Source organism: Microcebus murinus, chromosome 13, assembly GCF_040939455.1.
Source record: "Microcebus murinus isolate Inina chromosome 13, M.murinus_Inina_mat1.0, whole genome shotgun sequence".
Taxonomy (NCBI): Eukaryota; Metazoa; Chordata; class Mammalia; order Primates; family Cheirogaleidae; genus Microcebus; species Microcebus murinus.
The window spans coordinates 81,146,583-81,170,907 of NC_134116.1; the positions used below are offsets into that span (position 1 = coordinate 81,146,583).

Sequence of the window (24,325 nt, forward strand, 5' to 3'; positions counted from 1 at the left end):
ATTTTAAGTGTTAGTATTTTGAGGACTATAAACCATCAAGCCCTACATCTCCATCCCCTTGGCCATCACAAATGAAAGGTTAGAGGAACTCAAGTGGCACAAGAATGCTGAGTAAGTCAGAAACGACACACATGGGGCAGAGGGAGGTGGGAGGGAAATTTAAAAAATAAATAAGAAAACACATACACCAAACACAAGAGTGCTCAAAGGTACACCAAAAAACAGGCATTTCTTTATGGAGCATGGGTCCTACTTTCAATGGTTCATTTATTTTCAAAGATCTTGAACCTAAACGTACTTATGATCATAGATTCATTCAACAAACATTTATTAACACCTGTGCTAGGAACTTTCCTAGATGCTTGGGATTCAGCAGGGACCAAAAAAAAAAAAAAAAAATTCCCTACATCACATTCTAGTGAATTATGTTCTGTTCCTGCAGCTAAGTAACTGGTTAAAAACTGAATGAACAAACACTAATAACCTGTAAATGTCAAGATCCTCAATTGATCACTGCTGTTTCTCAATTTGCATTTTTCTGCATCCTAAAAGTAGTTGGCGCCTCTCCCTTTCTAGAATGGGAAACAAATGAGTATAATTAAAGTGTGGAACGCAGTCAGGAAACAGCTGGCTGGTCTCATTAAAAGTAGGCCCTTGATACATTACTTGACCTGAGTATTTTTACTTTAAAATACAAGTGATTATGCCCGACAAGGCCTAAGTGCCCATCTTACTCTGGTATTCCATCCCACTCCCATTTCTCCCCAGCTAGACTCAGCCCTTGAGAGGAGGGCTGGGTCTTACATCCTACTGCGTCCCCAGCACCTAGGTTAGTGCCTGAAAGAAGAATCATTCAAGTATTTGTTGAATGAATGACGGGCTCCATCACATGACTACAGCTCTTCACACCATTTATTGTATTTATGTAGAATACTTACAATGCTACAATATTGAGGCCACATGGAAAGTGATTTTCAAGGGTTTCAGAATTCAGTGGTTCTAGAACTGCCATTTATATTTGTGCCTGTTCTAAGCATCTCATGTATTTTTCATAAAATCTAATATACCAATTTTACAAAAGCAAGCATTCAGGTACCTCTACCAAAACTAAGCAATAAAAAAAGTGGAAAACTAAATATTTTATTAGAAGGAAAATACTAGATCTGACATTAGTTTTCTTATACAAGTCAGCAATCTCTTATCAGCAATTCTGATACAAATAAACTCTGAAAAACTAGTTTTTTCCTGAGTCTGTGATACAAAACTGACCTCAACTATGTAAGGCTATCTAGAGATAGGCTTACGTAGCCTATTCTAGTTATGAATGTCTCATTTATAACTGCAGAAATATTAACCTTTTTGAATTGTGGGGTGCTGCCCCAGACCCCATTGAGGGTGTTATATAATCTACAGGATATATGCTATATTATCTTTGAAAAGGAGAAAATTCTGAATTCTAAAACCCCCAAGCGTTTTTAGTATATTTATAAACAAAGAAAAGCAACTGAAGCCTTGTGCTGTATAATATTGCCATCTGCTGACATCTATTTAGAACTACAGATACATAATCAAAATGGAAATGTTTCATCTTGCTTATAGGGCTAAGAGTTTTCCCATGACTGGGAAAACAGTTGAGAAATTATGTCTATTTTCAAAAGTTAACTGCTATGAAAAAAAAATCCTTAAGTGAATTTTTAAAAAACATACAATATATGTTGGACCTTATGTGTTCCATCCATCCTGCATAACCCAGAAGTTGGACTACTTGTCGACTTCACTATAGTTGAAGACCTTTCTCTAATGCAGGGGTGGGTGCTCTAGCTGCCCCTTTGGGTACTATTTTTAACTACTCTTGTATTGAGTTGGACTGAAAATCAGGGCTAAGAACTGATGCCATCAAACCATACCATCAAAATATTCAGAAATTGTTCTACTGACCATTTCTAACAGAGCTAAAAGCAGTATCAAGGTTACAAGGATTCCAGTTTTATACACTGTATAATCATAGATGGTGGTAATCCTCTCAATGAAACCTCGTCTGGACCATAATAGCCTTTTGGAGTATTTGTGTGTCCACAATTATCTCTATCATAAACTATTAATAGCATGAATATATTTTCTATACGTTCCCTAGGAGTTAAATGTACAGTATACCAGTGTCTCAAAAGAGGTAAGCTTTGGAACACTGATATCTTCTAAATCTTTTATTTTCTCTTCCTCCTTAACTACCATGGTTAGCAGTTGTTTGGCACAGAGGAAATATGTAAAAAATATTAAGTTTTGTGATAATGAATTTTAGTGTGCTGAGTTTACTTCTGAAGAGTTATCTGAATTGGACTTGTAAAAATTAGGTATGACATGTTCTCAGTGCTAAGGCCATTTTAGAAAAAGATCTTTTCCCTCTTCAAAAAAAAAAATGTGCTTCTAAATAAATCAGAAAGATTCTAATGTAAGCCTCTGTAAAATCTACTATTAACCATGCTCAATGTTAAACTCCAGAATCAGAAATCAAGGCAATGCCTTCGTTTTGCAGAAGAAGAAACTGAAGTCCAGAAAGAATAAAGTACCTAAAATCCTGAAAAGAGCTGTAATTGTTCTTTTCGCTGTGCAACAATAGAAATTATGCTCATTTAGGATTTACACCTCCTAATTTAGGTTCTAGTCTTAATATTTTATTTACAAGTTAAATCTTACCTTCTTTTTCAAAATGCCTAAATTGATGGACTTGCTTAACTCAATAATTAATTAGGGTATCACCTGTCCAGATTTTAGTGACAACTTTCTTCTTCCCAGTTCATTACAAGGCCTAAGACCAGAGCCACTTATTTGGAGTGCCCCTGTAACATCTAACTTCCAAGTAAAGAAAAAAAGTATTACTTGAGACACTACTTTGTGTTTCTATTCTCAGATCCAGACTGATTCAGCTAAGCTCTTCTGCGCATCAACTTCTAAATTGACAAGATTTAGTTAGTAGTATCAAGTACTATACACCCAGAAAAAAAAAAAAAGTACTTGAATACTGGAAAACAGCATTAAAACTGGTCTAATCCTAAGAATACAGAATTAAATAAATGAAATTCAAAATCTTCTCTAAAAATGAGTAAAGGACTTATTAAGGGGGAAAATCCAAAAGTACTATAATTTAAAGAAATTTATTCTTTAAAAATATTTTCATGTACACTTTCATGACTATTTTGTTTGAAGGGAACAAGAAAGATTACCCTAACAGTCAGTGTTAGCTTAGAACATAATGACATATGTATAACAATACATTTTGGAAATATCTGGCAAAATAAAAATGTAAATGTTTATAGTAACGTAAGACTGCAAGATATTTAAGATCTCAGATTAAATGGACCCACATTAGAGTTTTGCAAACCAAAACTTGCAATTTTATGACTTCTCCATTACTGTAATCCTAATACTATGCATAACCAAGTTAACCCCATTCCCAAATCATCACTGGCCAGGACAAAGGGAAAGTCCATCAGAAAAACAGTGATAAATTTGAATGCAGCGTATAATACAATATGCACCCTCCTCTTATTTCAATGCTTACTTAACACGCTGGTACAACTCCATTTAATAAAAGAAAAACATGAATTACTATTTAAGCAAAAAGTATTTTATGGGGAAAAAAAAAGTTGAGCTTCTTGCCTAGAAAAATTCTTTAATATCTTATGTTCTCTAATACAGTAAAAAGTCTAAAAAAATGCGTTAATGAAGATTCAATTTTCATGGGAAATCCACTTTCTGCAATATGGATAAATGTTTTTCACTGGATCATTTCAAATGGCAAAATCTTCTTCAGAACAGAAAAATATAGCATCTTCAATAGACAATAAAGTTATATTTACAGGATGCTATCTATAATCAGAGATCACCAAGAACCAAAAAGAAATTGCTATCATTTCATTGTCCTTTTTCTCAGCAGTCAGCTATGACATATAAACTAAGAAGATCCAAGAATCAATGAAATGTGTTCTAGGTAAGATAAGTTTCACAGAACAAACAATTCTCATAAAATAAGTTTTTTTTTTTCTTTTCACCCTGAGAATCAAGTTTATCTACCATTGGACCGCAATCAAGATAAAGACAAGAGCTCTAAATCTTCAATCATGTCAAGATCAGAATTATGTAGACATTTCTGCTTAGAAAAGCCAAAATACACAAATGAAGAAAATGTAAATAGCAAAACAAGGTGCTTAATAGTAGTACTATGGCAGAAACTTATGGTATTTGGTAAAATATACATTAAGTGACATTTGGGAAAAACTTTATTGCTCTTGATGAAATATAGCACCACTTTGAAGAATAAAAGATGGTTAGGATTAACCACCTTTTAATCAACAATAGGCATTAATAGGAAAAGTGCTTAAAGAAGTAGTTCTGGAAAAAAGTAAGTTTGAGGAAATTTTTGTATTATATATTTTAAATGTTATCCACTTGTCTTCATTAAATAGACAATCTGTAATCTATTTTAGTAATGTAATATCAGATTTGCTATCAGTCTGATTATCACTCAACAAATATAAAATCAAGGGACAAAAAAGTCATTCAAACTTATAAAACAAGTTAGAACATTATAATTTTTATGCCAAAAACATTTCAGATAATTATTGCTTAAATATACAGTGATCACACCTGTGAAATTTTCTAAATCATGACTGAGAAAATTTCTTTGTGTGCTAACATTTATCCTAAGTGAGAGAGAAATATCTAAAGAAATGTGTACACATTGCCTAACCACTGTGGAAAATAGCCCAATTTCCCCCTGAACAATTTTTAAAAACTAATGTCACTATAATGATTCAGGAATTAGAAATAAGAAAACATGATTACACACATGCTATATGAAGTCAGCCAAATGATTTATGATAATTTGTGGCTAGCACTTTGCCTAGTCTTCAGAAAGTAGGATTTTAAATAAATTCCCTTATTCTAAAAGAAAATGTGAATAAATTGCTATGCAGAAGCACAAAGTTTTTAAATGCAATCTTCTATAAGAAGTAATTAAATTTTAAAAGCCAAATAATCTAAAATCAAATTTGATTTCCTCTTCGATTTTATCCATCAGTTTCTTTGTTCTTCAATCATCTGAAATATCAGAATTACTACACTGATAATCATCATCATAAAATGTGATACTGTCTTATTTAAAGTAGCTTGACTTTCTATAACAACTATTTCAGGAGTGGCATTTCTAAAAATAATTTTATCTAATGTATGCATGAGTCATATTTGGAAGCAGGCACAAGAATTGTAAGAAAATTGGTAAAATTTTAGAGTACTACACAGGTAATACTGCAGCATGATCTGCATCCCTAAGGAAGAAAAATAAATAAGTAAAAATTAAAAAAATCAAACCTCTATAAATGAAAGGTATTTCAGATACTTATGGCTGACACAGAAGAAAACAGAATTTTATACTTTCATCAGACATTTTTACAAAGAAAATGTCTTGATGGTCTTGTTTCCAACTTATAGTCATTCTTTATATATATACATATATATAATTTTTTTTTATTTATTAGGGTGATGCAGAAAGCCACAAATGAGAAAAGGACACTAAGGTTTTAATAAGGGAAACAAAAAGTTGTTTTCACCAGTATAGATTCACATTACAGTACACCAATATTGACAGCATTCTCTTGTCTATTTTTGGTACAGAAGATGGTTTCTCTCTACATAACCTCGTAAGGCTTCAGTAACTAAAATGTAAAACAAAACAAACAAACAAAAGAAACCCCAAAACAAAACAAAAACCCCAGCCTATTAGTTTACAGTTTATTTTAAAAATTCTGAAAGACACTCCAAGTTCTAAACTTTTAGTAGTGCTACCCATACACAACCATCTGGTTAAGAACCCAGTGAAACAGCCCCCTTTCGAGGAAGCTTTGCAACAGTAGAGCTGTGCAATGTGGATGCTTCTTACTACGAGAAAAAAATTATACATGGCACATTCTCATTCATATTTTGTAATGTAAAAAGTTACAAACATACCTAATCAAATAAATAATAATAAAAAAAGAATTTGAATGTATTTGTTAAGTATCCTAAAACCACTACATAGAATAATGGCAACTTTCACTCACAGATTATTTACATGGTAATACCCAGTGTGGGTACACTGCTACAAAACTCGAAACAGAAGGAGTAAACTTGAAATGTTTTCCATAATAAAGATCTAGCAGCACGACTATCTAATGCTGTTTTATCCCGATTGCTTCTGAAATGTTCCTTTTTAGTCTGTGTCTTCATCCAGTTCATAATTGTCTTTATCATAAATATCTTTTACTAGAAGAACCCGTACGAGCATATTTTCCAAGGTGTTTCGGTCCAGTGAAGTAGATGTGTACCAGATAGGGCTATCTGTAGAACTAGAGCATTCTGGTTGCAAATAAAAAACATCCATTCTCTGATTAAGATTCTGTGGACTTTGGAGGAAAGGAGAGAAAAAGTCAATTTCACAAAACACATACATAATTTCCCACAACTTTCTTTTCTTTCAAGAATAATTCAGATCCCACTAATCACGTTATGTGGCCAGACCCTATGCCTCATCACCCACATTAAATACTGTCATTAGAATATTCTCAAAAGTTATTTTCTGTGATAAAGAGATTTCTTCCCATTATAATTTAAACTCTGTATTTCACTGAACCCAAGACGCTATCAATAGACACACTATTCTTTATGTTACCACTAAGTGGGCAAAACACTGCCAATTATAATTTTAAGATGCATCACTTTAAACATGTATCCCAGGCCGGGCGTGGTGGCTCATGCCTGTAATCCTAGCACTATGGGAGGCCGAGGTGGGAGGTCACTCAAGGTCAGAAGTTCGAGACCAGCCTGAGCAAGGGTGAGACCCCATCTCTACTAAAAATAGAAAGAAATTAATTGGGCAACTAAAAATATATAGAAAAAATTAGCCAGGCATGATGGCACATGCCTGTAGTCCCAGCTACTTGGGAGGCTGGGACAGAAGGATTGCTTGAGCCCAAGAGTTGGAGGTTGCCGTGAGCTAGGCTGATGCCACGGCACTCTAGCCTGGGCAACAAAGTGAGACTCTGTCTCAAAAATAAATTAAATAAATAAATAAACAAACCTGCATCCCAGTTTCAGAATAGTGAAATGTGAAAAACGTGTCTTAAAATTGATGAACTATGGCAGCACATAAAAATCCTTACAGCATTCTACAATAGAAACTTAATTTTTAAAACACCAGTAAGATAATACCAAGATAGCAATTTCTAATTTCCTAACAAATAGTTACTATCATTGGAAGAATCCTGATACTGTTGTAGCCAAAAAGGGTTACCCTAAACCATGGTAAGAAGTACAGGTTGAACATACCTAATCCTAAAATCCAAAATCTGAATTTTTTTTTTTTTTTTTTTTTTTTTTTTTTTTTGAGACAAAGTCTCGCTTTGTTGCCTAGGCTAGAGTGAGTGCCATGGTGTCAGCCTAGCTCACAGCAACCTCAAACTCCTGGGCTCAAGCAATCCTTCTGCCTCAGCCTCCCAAGTAGCTGGGACTACAGGCATGAGCCACCATGCCCGGCTAATTTTTTCTATATATATTAGTTGGCCAATTAGTTTCTTTCTATTTATAGTAGAGACAGGGTCTCGCTCTTGCTCAGGCTGGTTTCGAACTCCTGACCTCGAGCAATCCGCCCGCCTCGGCCTCCCAGAGAGCTAGGATTACAGGCGTGAGCCACCACGCCCGGCCATGAAATTTTTTGAGCATCAACATGACACCACAGTGCAAAATTCCACACGACTTCACGTGAAAAGAGTCACAGTCAAAAGGCAGGCACATAACACACAGTTTATTCAGCATCCCCAAGGAAAAAATAAAATTACCTTCAGGCTATAGGTATAAGTATATATGAAACATAAATGAATTCTGTGTTTAAACTTTGGCCCCAGCCAGGCACAGTGGCTCACACCTATAATCCTAGCACTCTGGGAGGCTGAGGCAGGAGGATTGCTTGAGCTCAGGAGTTTGAGACCAGCCTGAGCAAAAGGGAGACCCCATTTCTACAAAAAATAAAAAATGAGCCAGGTGTTGGTAGAGTGCACCTCTAGTGCAAGCTACTTGGGAGGCTGAGGCAGGAGGATCACTTGAGCCTGGGAGTTGGAGGTTGCAGTGAGCTGTGATGATGCCACTGATCTCTAGCCAGGGCAACAGAACAAAAGTCTATGGCCCCCCTCACCCCCTCCCAAAAAAATCTTTGGCCTCATTCCTGAGATCTCTCATTATGTATATGTAAATATTCTGAAATCTGAAAAAAAATCCAAAATCCAATACACTTCTACTCCCAAATATTTTGGATCATGGACATTCAATCTGTACTACTATCATTCTACAGGTGACATTATTGTTCCTATAAGTTCTTGAGGGCCATCTTAGGAACCTAACTGTGATTTATAAAATTGTTAATATAAGGAAGCTTAGCATGAACTCAGGAATGTGCTTCCTTATATTAACAATTTTATAAATCACAGTTAGGTTCCTAAGATGGCCCTCAAGAACTTGTAGGAACAATAATGTCACCTGTAGGATGGTATAATTGAAAAGTATAATACTTTCAACACACTATTATATCTTTCAGACCTTCTTTAAAAAAGGCTATTTTCTCAGGTTTGTGCCCCTGCTTTGCAGAGTCATTGAAATTGTCATAATTTAAAAGAAGATGACAGCAGTAGTAATTTCATCAACAGAGAGTGATTTCTTAATACATGCTTGAATCCTAAAGTATGAAGTACATGCTAGGTATTTCATATAAAAAGTTATAACTGAATGGACTTGGATATAAGTGAGAAGAGAGAGAAATCTACAAAAAGGATCAGTAAAAAAATGAGACCTCTTGTTCGTGTTAAATTCAAACCAACCAACTTTATACTACCATTATAAAAAGTTAAAGTATCATTAATACTCACCTTTTAGATAAGTAGCATTCAAACATTTTCACAGGACATCTAGAAGGATTGGCTGTGTTTTCAATTTGTTCAAATACTGGCTCATCATCTTCATGTTTTCTTTTTCCAGTAGTAATTTTATCTTAAAAAGTAAAAATTAAATAAACCTCCTAAAACTAATCTTGAAGAATAGAACAGAAGCAAACAACTAGATAGTACTATTCATTCCTAGGATCTGTTATACCAAAGAATGGGACTAGGTGCGCTTCAGAGTTCTAAGTTATGGGTTTTGGTAATGCACAATTTTTCAAACAGAAGGAACTGAGATATCTTAAGAAGACATAGTTTGCCTTATTTTATAAAAATGACAATCCTTAGGCTCTTAACAAGGGACCCAGATAATCTTTAGTAAGGCAAGATTTGTATCCCCACCACATACGATCTGTAAAAAAAAAAAACAAAACACATGAATACACTACCTTCATTATCTGTTCCACATAAGGAAGACACTTGGTATCGAAGACACGCTTTGTTTTCCATTGTTAAAGGATTTTTTTTCCAATGCCTAAACACAGTGCCAAAGGAAAGTCTTAAGTGTTGTTCCACTGTTTTCAGGCCAAAATACTTAGTGTTAAAGTAGAACAGTGTATTCAGAAGAGCTACTGGAGAGTGTGATCCTAGTTGTTTTATCCTCCAGAGATAGTCTTCTTCAACTCGAGAGAATATTGACCCTTAAATAGAGAGAACTATTTTTAAAGAATTATAACCAATAAAACAGTTTTCATTCAACCATCTAGATATAGATAATGTTAACTTAGAAACAAACCTATTATCAATCCTCCATTCACACCAGGTCAACTGGAATGAATTTTGGAATTACCTACGCAGCTCTTTAACAACACAGAGGGCTAGGAAACACACCAGACTATGAACTATCATCTCTGGAATAGGGACTAGATGTTTGCTTCTCTCTACAATAGGAGAAGCAGACAATGGTCAGAATGGAATTAAGTCTGTAGAATTCCCCAAAAAATAGGTGATCTTATATACATACACATTTTCTTCACACATCTAAAACCGTGGTTTAAGAGAAATTTATATCAGAATCTCCACTGTAGACCTTAAAACACAACATCCAGTCTCTTATTCCAGATAAAGTGGGTCACATTTCTTACAAAGTTCTTCATAAACAGTAGTTAATAACCACATTCAATTCTAATTCAACAAGAGATGAACATTAGATGAGCTCGTAAGTACTCATAAAAATAAACTATCTAATTTAAATGACTTCCTATTATTTTAATATACTCTCTGTAAAAATAATCCAAGTATCTAGTTAGCAACACCTTTATTTAAAATAGCATTACCATCTGGAAGTATGCTTGGTTGCCAACTTCGGAGTATTTTATTCAATTCTTGTTCAAATGTCTGGTATCCTGGATCAATAAATATGTTGTCTTTTCGATTACTACCACACAAGTACTATAAGAAAAACAAAAAAATTATTGAATGAAAGCCAGCTGATTTTAAACAGTAAACATACTATATTCTGTATTTCTTAAGAAAAAAAACCAAAAAAAAACAAAGATATGTGTCTAAGAAAAGCAAGTATGCTAATAAAACATGAGGGATGACTGGTTTTATGTATGTACCTATAATCATAAAGAACCAAACATTACCAACTAATCTGTTGCTCAAAATACTCAAAGCTAAAATATACGCTCCAGAATCCACAATGTAAAAACTGGATGAGAATCTTCAGTCTGTCAGACAAACAAAATAATATCTGACTCCAATGTTTATTATATAATGCATGGGGAAAATTTAAAGAGTAATTAACAAAGAAAAACACCAAGTAGTAAGGATGGGATGAAATGTCCCTCTGTAGCTGTAGCTTTCTTCTAACACTCTTTGTCGGGCTAATGCTTTTTTTCTTATCATCTCTATATGCTTAACTCTCTACCTGTGAGCCTGTACTAATTTATGAATCTTATAACTTACGGTCACAACCTTGAATCTTAACAGTGAAGGCTGTTACAGAGTAATTTAAACACTAAAATTTAAATACTAGTGGGATTTAAAAATAAAATAAAAGTAAATAGTATGGTAACAACAGCACAAAGAATGGGAGACAGAATTGGGAGTATACTGACTATACTGCTGTAAGGCTCTTTTTCTACATGTGAAGAGGTAAAATATTATTTGAAGGTAAATAATGATTAATTAAATATGTATATTGTAAATCCTAGAGCAACCAATAAAAAAACTTTTAAGAAGTACAAATAATAAACCAGCAGTGGAGATAAATTCAGAAGAAAGCACAAAAAGACAAAAAAAAAAAAAAACCAGAATACAAAACCACCAGCACGACAAGAGATTCAAATTTAATGACAGCAGTAATTATATTATATGTAAAAGGTCTAAGCCAGGTTGGCAAAGTAGAGCTCTTGAGCCATATCTGGCCCACTGTAAATAAACAAAGCTTTCTTGGAATACAGACACACTGGCTCATCTGCACAGGGTCTATGCAGCTTTCATGCTATAGTGGCAGAGTTGAATGGCTACACAACACAAACGTGGCCTATAACGTGGCCTAAAACATTTTCCATCTCATCTTTTATTTAAAAAGTTAGTTCCAGTCTACACATATCAACTGAAAGATAGTATCAGACTGGATTTTTTTTTTTTTTTTTTTTTGAGACAAGGTCTCACTCTGTTGCCTGGGCTACAGTGCAATGGCATCATCATAGCTCTCTGCAACCTCAGACACTTGGGTTCAAGCAATCCTCCTGCCTCAGCCTTTCAAAGTAGCTGGGACAACAGGTATGTGCTACCACACCTGGTTAATTTTTTTATTTTCTGTCAAGATGGGGTCTTGCCATTGCCTAGGCTGATCTCAAACTCCTGGTCTCAAGAGATTCTCCTGCCTCAGCCTCCCAAAATGCTAGCATTACAGGCATGAGCCGTCACACCTTGCCCAGATTGGATTTTTTTAAAGTAAGGTTCAATATTCCATCTACAAAAAATCTATTTTAAGTAAAAAGACACAGATAAGTGAAAAGTAAAAGAAAAGAAAAATGTATACCATGCATACATTAATCAAAACCTAGACTAGATGGGTATGGTGGCTCATGCCTACAACCCCGACACTCTGGGAGGCTGAGATGGAGGGATCACCTGAGGCCAAGAGTTCAAGACCAGCCTGGGCAACATAGTGAGACCCCCATCTCTATGAAAACAATAATAATAATAAACCCTAGACCAGAGTGTCATCATTTGGGTTGATCTAATGTTACTCCTACTAGTTAGAAGGAATATTAGCCATCAAGATTCCAAAACAGTAGAACAAAAACTCCTAATTAATGCCTTTCAAATAGGATGACAGACCAATTGGTAAAAGCCTGGCAATCAATGAAGTAATATGCCAGGTCCCTTCCCTGCTTTTGGGTTACTCAGAGGGTAGGAGTTCTAAAATACCATTTCCTAAACTCTGGAGATCCTCACTCTTATACATATAGCACTGATTGGTTAAAATACAGTATCATGATTCAATCTATTTAATGTGACTGAACTTTTATAAAGTATCACCTCTAGATTTTTATTTTATGTATGTACCTATAATCATAAAGAACCAAACATTACCAACTAATCTGTTGCTCAAAATACTCAAAGCTAGAATATACGCTCCAGAATCCAGAATGTAAAAACTGGATGAGAATCTTCAGTCTATCAGACAAACAAAATAATATCTGACTCCAATGTTTATTATATAATGCATGGGGAAAATTTAAAGAGTAATTAACAAAGAAAAACACCAAATAGTAAGGATGGGATGAAATGTCCCAACTGGGATGAAATGTGCAAACTGAGTTGCACATTATATAAAACAATCACTAAAGTAAAACCTCCAAGTTTAGAACAGCAATTTATGTGTTGTTCTTACCATAAAGCAACATAAATAATAAAAAAATGAGGAAAATGATCCTGAAATAATTATTTTCATCTGTGAGTCTAGCAACAAAGGGAAAATAATTTCTATGTATTTTCACAACTTTAGCAATAACAAGCTAAAATCTACTTAGATCACAACTCAACTCTACTAAAAGTAGTTCCTAAGTCAAGAGCCTGCCAATACTTAGTTATTCTGAAAAGGTTTCTCTAGGCAATCCACAATAAATTCAATGATCTGCTGCCCTTGCTGTTAACAGAATGGATTACAATGTACTTTATAAGTCACTGTTGTAGTGTGGGAAGCAATGCCATATTAGTATTGCTGCTGTTACTTTCCATTATAGGCAGTCCCAATTTACAAACACCTAATCGATACATGTATGGCTGCCCTATCACCAAAAACCTTGTTATCAATGGGACTCTACAGAATAAAAGAAAACTCATGGTTTCAGAAACAGAGGCAAAAGAGAAGCTGTGAAGAACAGTAGCAACTTACAGGAACTAACCCCAAAGAAAACTCCCTGATAAGACAGGCTTGTCTCAACAGCAGCACTCTTAATAAAACATTATCTTCAAAGAAAATCTTCAATTATAGAATTATTTGAATAAGTATCTTCTTTTTTTTTTTTTTTTTTTTGAGACAGAGTCTCACTTTGTTGTCCAGGCTAGAGTGAGTGCCGTGGCGTCAGCCTAGCTCACAGCAACCTCAAACTCCTGGGCTCGAGTGATCCTTCTGCCTCAGCCTCCCGAGTAGCTGGGACTACAGGCATGTGCCACTATGCCCGGCTAATTTTTTTTATATATATATCAGTTGGCCAATTAATTTCTTTCTGTTTATAGTAGAGACGGGGTCTCGCTCTTGCTCAGGCTGGTTTTGAACTCCTGACCTTGAGCAATCCGCCCGCCTCGGCCTCCCAAGAGCTAGGATTACAGGCGTGAGCCACAGCGCCCGGCCTAGTATCTTCTTTTTAAAATACAAATACCTTAATAAGAATTACTGATCTCTCACTTTACTTAGGTTTATTTGGAACTATACATGAGAACACTAGAGTTCTCTAGATAATTTTGGAATGACTATATAGAGCAATACTGAACAATAAAAATATGTCAGTTATATATGTAATTTTAAATATTCTAGTAGCCACATTTAAAAAATTAAAAAGAAACAAGTACAATTTAGTATTTTACTTAGCCCAATATATCCAAAACATGCAACCTCAACATATAATATAAAAATAAATGAGATATTAACATTCTAAAATTCATAAATTTCTTTGAAATTGTGTACATATTTTACTCTCAGAACACTTCTCATTTCAGGCTAGCCACATTTCAAGGGCACTGTTGTTCTGGTTTAAAAATGCTTTGTAAGTCAAAGTAGCACATTGATGGATATCTATTTACTTAAATAGAAATGATGATACCGGTATTTAAGAAGCACAATGAAAAAGCCCCATATAACATAGCTAATAGGTAAAAAATATGTATTTTAGATAATATGTTCAGACCATTAACATGTTTGTTTAGCCATGTATTGTCAACTAACACGACAAATATGTATTGTCAAAGAATGTTTTGGAGAGATAAAGCAAGAAACCAATTATGTCTAACAATATAAATACGAATTTATGAAATTAAAATAAATATTGGGAATATAAGACATTCATAACTTGAGGGCTATTAAGAGATTTTACTTTTAAGATCCTAAAATCAGTTTTAGTTATTTGAATAAAGCTTCATTAAGAACAACGTAAAATAACCCACCATTACTTTAGCTACAAATCAGTAGTTCTGCACAATAATTTGGGTTTCAATGAAAATATTCCAGCCTTCAGTTGCCTACATCCAAGAAAAAAAAACAAAATCGAGTGTGATCTTTAAAACTATTTAAAACCTTTTCATGTTTCACCCTAGATAAAAGATGAAGTCTAAACATCTGATCATGGAATACAGGCCCTCTGTGGCATGACTCTTGCTGACTGTGCCACCCTCCCCCAATCACCCTAAAGCTCTCTCCACTTCACATTCTACACTCCAGCCATGCCAAGCAGTTCCTGGAAAACATGCCTTTGTATATACGTTTAACCCTTCTTGTAATGCCATTGTCCTTCCCTCATCCTTTCTGCCTAGAAAATTTCTATATGTACTTCAAAACTCATTGTTTTCTATATTGCTGTATTTTTCCATATTAGGTACAATTAATTTATCTCAGTTCTGTGCTACCAACATACAATGTTTAAATATTATTTGTCCATATATTTCAAATCCTTTAGTGAAACATATATATTGTAGTAGCTTTTAAGTCAAACTGCTCACCAGATTCAAAATGACTTCCTTATCAAAAAATGGTGATAATTACAGCAAGGTAGTCGAGAGGATTGACTGACATGTCAATCACGTAGCAGTATATGGAAGGCAATAAACAGTAAATGTAAGATGTCAACACACTTATCTCAAAGTTTACTCCAATGTCCAGTGTCCAGCATACAACAGTACCTTAATGCTTACTGAATTAACCAATGAAAGAAGTATTAGCAAAACTCTGAATCTACCTCATCACTGCTATAAAATAAAAGCAAATTCTTAAGATTCTCTGAATAAAAAGAGATTAAATAAATTTAGAAATGTTCTATGTATTTTAATAGAATTATTTGAAAATTACTCATTTACACACAAATTAACAAGCTACATGAGTGACTTGACTTTTTTAATTTAGTAAATGGAGTTCATCCTTCTTAAAAAACACATTTCTACATTCTTAAAAATGAAAAAAATACCCACATTCCTCCATATAAAAAATAAAATATGAAAATTCTGGAGAAAAATTTGGGAAAATGACAGTTACCATCTATAATAAACAAATTCTCACAAACTAAAAAGGATAAACCAATTGGACAATGGGACAACTCACAGAAAAGCAAATGCAGATGGCCAATAATCACAAAAAGCTCCTCAACCTTTCTGGAAAGAAATCTGGTGACATCTTTAAAAATCAAAAATACCCTTTTCTTATGATCTGGTAATACCCTTTCAGGAATCACATCTCAGAAATAAAAGCATCAGCTCTTTAGGATAATTATATAAGACTTAGGGGAAGGAGGAAGGAGAGTACACATTGTCTTTAATATCAATATTTTATAAAACAAAGGGAATGCTCATTTTAGAAATGACTAAATTGTGCTATGTCATACAATGAAATATAATATACATAGTTAGGTCTGTTCTAGCTGACTCAGAGGAGCCACCACAATGTATAGGAGTGTAGCAGCAAAGTGAGATGTTTAAGTATATAATATGGTCTCATGTTCTTAGAGAAATGTCTATATCTTTTCCCATGTTCATGAAAAGCATATACATCTAGCTAACAATGATGAGGTGGGGGCATTAAGGAAAAAGGGTATTTTTCCATTTCCATTTATGATAAATTTGATGTGAGGGACATATGTTCACATATGTAAATAGTGTATGAAGGAATGATCTCGAAATCTTGATGCATTGTATTGTAGGATTCTGAGATTTCACATTATTCTTTCTTCCTCAAACATTACTATATTATGTGAACATTTAAGAGTAACCATCATTCCTTACCCAAAATCAGGGGGAAAACTCAGCTATGTTGTTTGTAAAGGAGAAAAAAAAAAACAAAAAACTGTGCTCCCCTTTTATATAGTATCAGTTAAATGTTCACAATTATATTTAGATTTTCAATGTACAAAACAGAAGTGGCTACTTAACTTTTGTGTATATTCACAAGACTTAGTCCTTACAAAAGATGTTACTCCCTCTGTAGATGTATGGAAGAAAATCATACTTCAACAGTATGTTAGTTTTATTGTCAGACGTGAACAAACCAATAAATGCAACACACAGAAAATCATGGCACACTCTTCCAAAAATAGCTTCTATTTCTGTACACAACCTTGAAGTTAACATTAAACAGCACTGATTTCTGGAAAGTATATTTTAGATATCTTATCTTTACACTGAGTTTTAGGATTATTTTTAAAGCTGCTTATAAATACCATAGTCTTTGAAAACAAACCAAATCTGTATAAATGTGTCCAATGATGAGAAAAAATAGTATGCAATTTTAAAAAATTGTGGTAAACAGAACACAAAAATTACCATCTTAACCATTAAGTGTAAAGTTCAGTAGTAACACAATGTTTTCCAGGAAACATTTATCATTACCTAAAGAACCTATTAAAAAAGAAAGGAAATTCTGACACATGCTACAATGTGGATGAATCTTGAGGACATTATCCTAAATGAAATGAGCCAGATGCAAAAGAACAAATACTGTGATTCCATTTATATGCGGTATCTAGAGTGGTCAAATTCAGGGACAGAAAGTAGAATAGTCGTTGCAAGGGCTTGGTAGAGAAGGAAATGAGAAGTTATTGTTTAATGAGTACAGAGTTTCTGTTTTACAAGACGAAAAGAGTTCTGGAGATGGATGGTGGGTGAATGTACTTAATGTAACTGAACTGCAGACTTAAAAACAGTTAAAATGGTAATTTTATGTTATGTATATTTTATAATAACAAAAATGGAGGGGAAATCTATTTAAAGATATAATTAATAATCATTCATTATGTAATCCATTTAGCTGTCAACCCTCTGATAGTATTTGGAGCACAGATATTTATTAATCCATCTAACAAAAAAAAATAATCCAAAGATTCAATTTCCTCTGACAGCATTTTCCTTACTTGAGTAAAGGAAAATGAAAACACAACATAAAAATTTGTGGAATGTAGGTAATTTTAGAGGGAAATTTATAGCTTTAAATGTTTTCCTAGAAAAGAAAGGTCTAAAACTAATGATCTAAGCTTCTATCTTAAGAAGCTGGGGGAAAAAGAGCAAATTAAGAAAAGAAAAAATAAAGATCAGAGATTAAATAAAAAATAATTAATACACTTTTAGTTAAAAGTAGGGTAGGCAAACTATAGCCTGGCCCCACTGGGCTCAATCCCACCAGCCACCTGTTTTTCTGTACAGCCTGCGAGCTTTGTTTTTGCTTTTTTCATTTACAAATTGTTATATTTAAAATAGATTCTAGATTTTCACCTCTTGTTCTGAAAGCCTAAATTACTTACTATTTTGCCCTTTAAGAAAAAGTTCCTGAGATAGACTGTTCAATAAACAAAAGGTACAAGATACCAATACTAGATATACCAATACTAGATATAAAGGATAAAAAGAGGAATATTATCAACTTATGCTAACAAATTTGACAACTTTAATGAAATGTATAACTTCTTGAAAGACAAAATTGCCAAAAGTGGGTCCAGAATAGAAAATCAAAACAGTTGACATCACCTAAAGGAAGTGATTTAGTGATTTAAAACCACACCCACCCCTACATACACAAACCCCAATCCCAGGCCGATATGGCTTCACTAGCAAATTCTATCAAACATTTAAGGAAGAAATAATACCAATCCTCACAAATTCTTTCAGAAAATAGGAGAAAGGAATATTTCCCAATTCATCCTATGAGGCCAGTATTGCCCCAAAACAAAACTCAGATAAAGACAAAAAAAATTATGGACTAAAAAAAAAAAAAAAAAAAAAAAATTATGGACTATTATCCCTCATGAACATCTGTAAAAATTATAAACTATATTAGCAAATCTAATCTGGCAATATGTAAAAATGATAATATATCATTACCAAGTATAATTTATCCAAGAAATGCAAGAAAAATCATATGATCATCTCCATAGATGCAGAAAAAGTAGCTGACAAAATTCAATCACAATTTATAATAAAAACTCAATTCTCAGTCAACTAGGAATAGAAGAGAACTTCCTCCACCTGGTAAGAGCTACAAAAAAACCCTAGAGGTAGCATCACACTTAAGGGTGAAAGACTGAATACTTCCCTCCTAAGGTTAGAAATAAAGCAAGGGTTTCTGCTCTCACTACTTCCATTTAACACTTACTGGGGGAAACGGACCTTAAGCAATGTAATAAAACAAAGAAAAAAGACATGCAGATTGGAAAGAAGACTGTCTTTATTCATAGATGACATATCTGTGTATATGGGATATCTAAGATGTAAAAAAAAAAAAAAGCAAAAAACAAAACCACCTGCTAGAACTAATTGTGAATTAGTACACAATAGAAGACAAGGAAGTAAAAATCAATTGTATTTCTATACATAAATAATGCCAGAACAAATAGCTGTAACAGCAAAAAGTATTTGACTATAGAGAGAACTAGTGGACTAAAGATGGGTGGGGCAGAGAAGATCCCATTTTGTTGTGTTTTCGTACTTGTTGATTTAAAAAGTTACACTATCTAGATACTAAGTTTTAAGCTATGTTTCTAGGAGAAGCCTTTTTTTAAGTGAAATTTTATATAGAACCCCAAAATATAGCAAAAACATGGAGCTGAATTACAAGAGGAGGAGCCTGGAATTCAATCTCTCTCCTTCCTACTGAGTTAACTTGGAAGAACCCTAGTACTCTCTGTAACATTTTAAAAAGTAGTTGAAGCTGATCTAGACAACACAACTACATCTAACATAGAGATATAAATGTTCTTTTTAAAACACATTGTTCCAGCCAGACGTGGTGGCTCACACCTGTAATCCTAGCACTCAGGGAGGCCAAGCCGGGAGGATCACTTGAGCTCAGGAATTGGAGACCAGCCTGAGCAAGAGTGAGACCCGTCTCTACTAAAAAATAGAAAAATTAGCCAGTTGTCCTGGCACACACCTGTAGTCCCAGCTACTCGGGAAGCTGAAGCAGGAGGATTGCTTGAGCCCAGGAGTTTGAGGTTGCTGTGAGCTACAATGACACCACTGAATTCTATACATGGGGTGACTGGGCAAGATTCTATCTCAAAGTAAATAAATAAATAAAAATTTAAAAAGGTAAGGAAAGGAAAAGAATATGGGGTTTATAGGTTTGCTGTATAAAAGTCATGACAACCATCCAGCTCAACAAGTGCCTGCCTACTATATGGATAGCCACAACACAAGAAAAGGAAGAGTAAGACCTAGCTCCTATTTGCTTTTAAAAGGATGTATATGTAATAAATAACTTGTTTGAAACCAGAGGATTGAGATGATTTCTCTTACACTCAGTACAATATTTATAATAAAAGAGGAAGGGGGAAATGTACACACAGATATAGAGCTGGGGCCACATATGTTTTGGAATTCATAATATTTTGGATTTTATAGGGAAATACCAAGGCATATACCTAACTACAAAATAGTCCCAGAGAGCTCTGGGTAAATACCTAGTACTTGTTTAGAAACATTAACAATTCTATAGTAACTTCTGTAGTTCATAGTCTGTGATTGGATTTCACGTGTAATAAATAAAGACAACAATAGCTTCACAATTCTTCAAGTCAGGTTTTATTGTCAATGTGTTTTCATTAAAAAATGCGTTTCATTCCTCGTTAGTATAGTGGTGAAAAAAAAAAAAAAAAAAATGTGTTTCATGTTTGGAGATTTTGGAATAGAGGACCTATATCACCATCTAAGCCTGAAGCTCAAAGTACATGTAAATCTATCAAAGGGGAATAAGAAAAAAACCTATTATATTTCTTTTAGGTTGCTACTTAAAATTTGTGGTGGTCCCTGAATACACAGTAATTTACAGCCATGCACTATTTCCATACCACCACTTACATAATCTTAGGCAAATTTCTATTCTGAAAAGAAAATAAATAAAATATAAATTAAGACAGTTCTAGTTTTCTTCAGTAACTTATTTCATTATTTAACACCTGCTGACAGAATAACCTTAAATTTTAGGCATGTAAACAAAACTCTAAAGAGATCTCCCCTGTAAACAAAACTCAGAGAACTCCCCTGTGATCTACCACATTTCAAAATACACAGGATGTGAAGCTGGAGATCCTTTCTGACCTCTGGGCTCAAGCCTATAGAACTTGTTCAGAACTAGAAGTCATTACTTAAAGTTGATCTTCATGTTTATTGAAGAAAACAGGCTTACTCAGATTCAACATGTGAATGAAGTTTATTTAAAACCCCTAAAGAATGACCTATTTTTATGAGACGATTCCAAAGAATTAATGAATAGTTATACTATTTAACAAGTCAGTAACACATCAGAAGCCATATGGTGAAACAGACCTAATATTCATAGGTAAGACATATTTGTTTACATGTAGATTAGCATGATCTATAGCCAAATGTAGCTATACATCATGCCTAATAATGTGAATTCACCTATTTGCAATTGGTAAGGAAGGAATGGTGTCATCATTTATATATTATCATTTATAAATATGGTGGCAAATATACAACTTTGTTAGACCTGTTAAAAAAGATGCATGAATTCTGAGTAGCATTCCCATACCCTATTTTTCCCATAAATTCTTTCTGGTTTTGGCACACAGTTTTGGAGAACTTGAAGGTTTTTAGGAATACACACACACACACACACACACACACACACACACACACACACACATATTGCACTATAGCAGAAGCACAAAGTAGCTAAGGAAATTCTTTATAATATTCTAGTATTTCCAAGTAGACTGAATTCTTCATTGTCTTTCTTAATAAGCCAGTCAAGTTTCCATAAAGTTATTACCTTAGTATTCTGGAAGAACAACATTTTTTCTCCAAGAATTACCACAACAACCTTTGTTACACATGTTCTATTTGAAAGCAGCCATCCAAATACTGACCTCCTGTATTCCAAGGCAGAGATAATAGATGCTATCAGGTGCGTAATTCTCTCCATTTGGCCTTCGGATCTCATTAACAAAATGAGCTAACCCATAGTCAAGTTCAGCTGTGGTGTGAGAGAGTAGATCCTCTTTTAACTTTACTGATTTAGCTAAAAAGAATTAAAATAAAAAATCAATAATTGCTATTATTTAATGCCCTAATGTGAAGAAACTTTCTGAATTAATTTATTCTTTATAAGAATTTTAAAGTAAAATAAAATGCATTTGTAGAATTATTTTAAGCTACATTTTTGTTTTTTAAAATTAAAGGTAGTCCGTAACAGAAATCTTGATTTTAAATAGGACTTAAGAGAAATGAAATCAAAATACTTACGAGATTTTAGCTCATCTAATACCAGAAGATCTTCATCAAGTTGCCTAGTTTTTACCCAGTGTTTCCATGCATTTACACCATATGTATATTTGAAAGGAAAGCTGCACTCTGAATTGTCAGAACTATCATCATGAGACTGGTATCCTGATACAGCTTTTCTCTTGGCTCCCTGTAGTAAAACACCACAGTAAAATATTTTTTATCAGCCTACATTATTTCATGACTCTATGTAAGCCATCTCTCAACAAAGACAAATTACAGTTGACCCTTATGCAACACAGGTTGGAACTGCATGGGTCCACTTATACGCAGATTTTTTTCAATAAGAATTATAGAATGTGCCTGCCTCTCCTACCTCCTCCACCTGTGCCACCCTGAGACAGCAAGACCGAGCCTCCTCTTCCTCCTCAGCTCACTCAATGTGAAGATGTCAGGAAGAAGGCCTTTATGATGATCCACTTCCACTTAATGAACACTAAATATATTTTCTCTTCCTTATGATGTTCTTAATAACTTTTTCTCTAGCTTACTTTATTGTAAGAATACAATATATAAAAAATACATGTTAAAAGACTAGCTATGTTATGGGTAAGGCTTCTAGTTAATAGTATGCTATTAAATAGTTAAGTTTTGGGGAAGCAAATTTGACTGTCTAGGGGTGGTCAGTGCTCCTAACCCCCACATTGTTCAAGCATCAACTTTAACATTTACTTTCTTAGAATTTGCTGGTATTCCTGAATCTGAGAATAGTCAGTTACCAAAATTTCCAGGAATATGATGTTTCTACACAAATCACTTTGTACAACAAAATCATATTAAATTCTGCTGTGAGAGTCACCAGTGATAGGAAGATAATTAAATATAAGACAATTAACAAACTAATAACCTAAGTATTAATGTAAAAAAGTGAAGAACTTTTCAACTAACTCCTTTTCATTTTCTTTTTTTTTTTTTTTTTTTTGAGAGAGAGTCTCACTTTGTTGCCCAGGCTAGAGTGAGTGCCGTGGCGTCAGCCTAGCTCACAGCAACCTCAAACTCCTGGGCTCAAGCGATCCTTCTGTCTCAGCCTCCCAAGTAGCTGGGACTACAGGCATGCGCCACCATGCCTGGCTAATTTTTTCTATATATATTAGTTGGCCAATTAGTTTCTTTCTATTTATAGTAGAGACGGGGTCTCGCTCTTGCTCAGGCTGGTTTCGAACTCCTGACCTCGAGCAATCCGCCCGCCTCGGCCTCCCAGAGAGCTAGGATTACAGGCGTGAGCCACCGCGCCCAGCCTCATTTTCTTGATGGTATTGTTTGTGTTGCAAAAGCTTCTAATTTTAATGTAGTAGTCCAATTTATCTATTTTTTCCCCTTTTCTTCCTTGTGCTTTTGGAATTGTATCAAAGAAACTATCCCTAATCCAAGGTCCTGAAGATTTAAGTCTACATTTCCCTTTAAGAGTTTTGCACTTTTAGCTCTTACATTTAAGTTTATGATCCATTTTAAGTTAATTTTTGTGTATGGTGTTAAGTAGGAATCCACACTGATTTTATTCCAGGTACTCCCTTTTCAGTTTTCTTTTTCCTCTTTCAGAAAATTTGTGAAAGCCATCTTTTCGTTAACATAAAAGTGTTTTTTGATCCTGGTTTATGTTGGAAATTAGCAACAAAAAGTTCTTGATAAAATATTAATTAAACCTGATAATACATTTAGAGGTAGTCTATCTGAATGATCAAACTGTCTAGCATGTCTATGTGCTGGCATGCTTAAAAGAGACCAGATATAATAAACTGGGCACCTCAACTCATTGACTAATCTCATCAAAAACAATGATGGAAAAAACAGCTCAAGAAAATAATCTCAATTCTTCTCAAAAGAATTAAATTTACTTTGTTAGCAACTGTTTTTCTATATATCAAGATAAATTTAAAAAGAAAAACTAAGTAGCAATATTCACTCTTCTTCTATAATGCAACAACTAAATCTGAGATATTTTTATTACTTAGAAATAAATTAATTCTTAAAATCTTTTTCAACAGAGAAAACTAATTATCTTCCCATATACTCAGACACACCAAAATAATCACTGTATCATTCTCAGGAGCTATAGAGATATTGGTATACAGAGGTATTAAATAAATGCAAGAATACTATTAAATTTTGTACCTTTTTTTTAGATCGAGGTCTAGGCTGTTCCTCATATTCTTCTCCAAAAACAGGTGGTAATAAAAATTCATTTTCCATATCCAGCTCTTCAGCAGCTGACAATCAAATCAGAGAAATTTTTATTTCAACTGTAATAGCACAGGTTTATGTGACATAAACACAGCCACAGAAGGTGAAAAAGCATTTGTACATGGGAACAAGCTCGGCTGGGTTAAGGAGTAAATGACATGCTGTTCCTA

General features: G+C 34.0%; 1 protein-coding gene across 3 annotated transcripts in view; it reads right to left on the minus strand.

Annotated features, from left to right (window-relative positions):
* Positions 1–3,502: 3,502 nt before the first annotated feature.
* Positions 3,503–24,325, minus strand: part of ZMYM2 (zinc finger MYM-type containing 2) — a 100,935-nt gene continuing 80,112 nt past the window's right edge. For all 3 annotated transcript variants that reach the window (XM_020290489.2, XM_020290486.2, XM_076009567.1), the window contains 7 exons: positions 24,087–24,181; positions 21,936–22,104; positions 21,560–21,711; positions 10,295–10,409; positions 9,407–9,658; positions 8,949–9,069; positions 3,503–6,437 (listed from right to left, as the gene is read on the minus strand). In XM_020290489.2, coding sequence (XP_020146078.1) covers positions 6,245–6,437; positions 8,949–9,069; positions 9,407–9,658; positions 10,295–10,409; positions 21,560–21,711; positions 21,936–22,104; positions 24,087–24,181 — 1,097 coding nt within the window. In that variant the 3' untranslated portion in view covers positions 3,503–6,244. The remainder of the gene's footprint in view (positions 6,438–8,948; positions 9,070–9,406; positions 9,659–10,294; positions 10,410–21,559; positions 21,712–21,935; positions 22,105–24,086; positions 24,182–24,325) is intronic.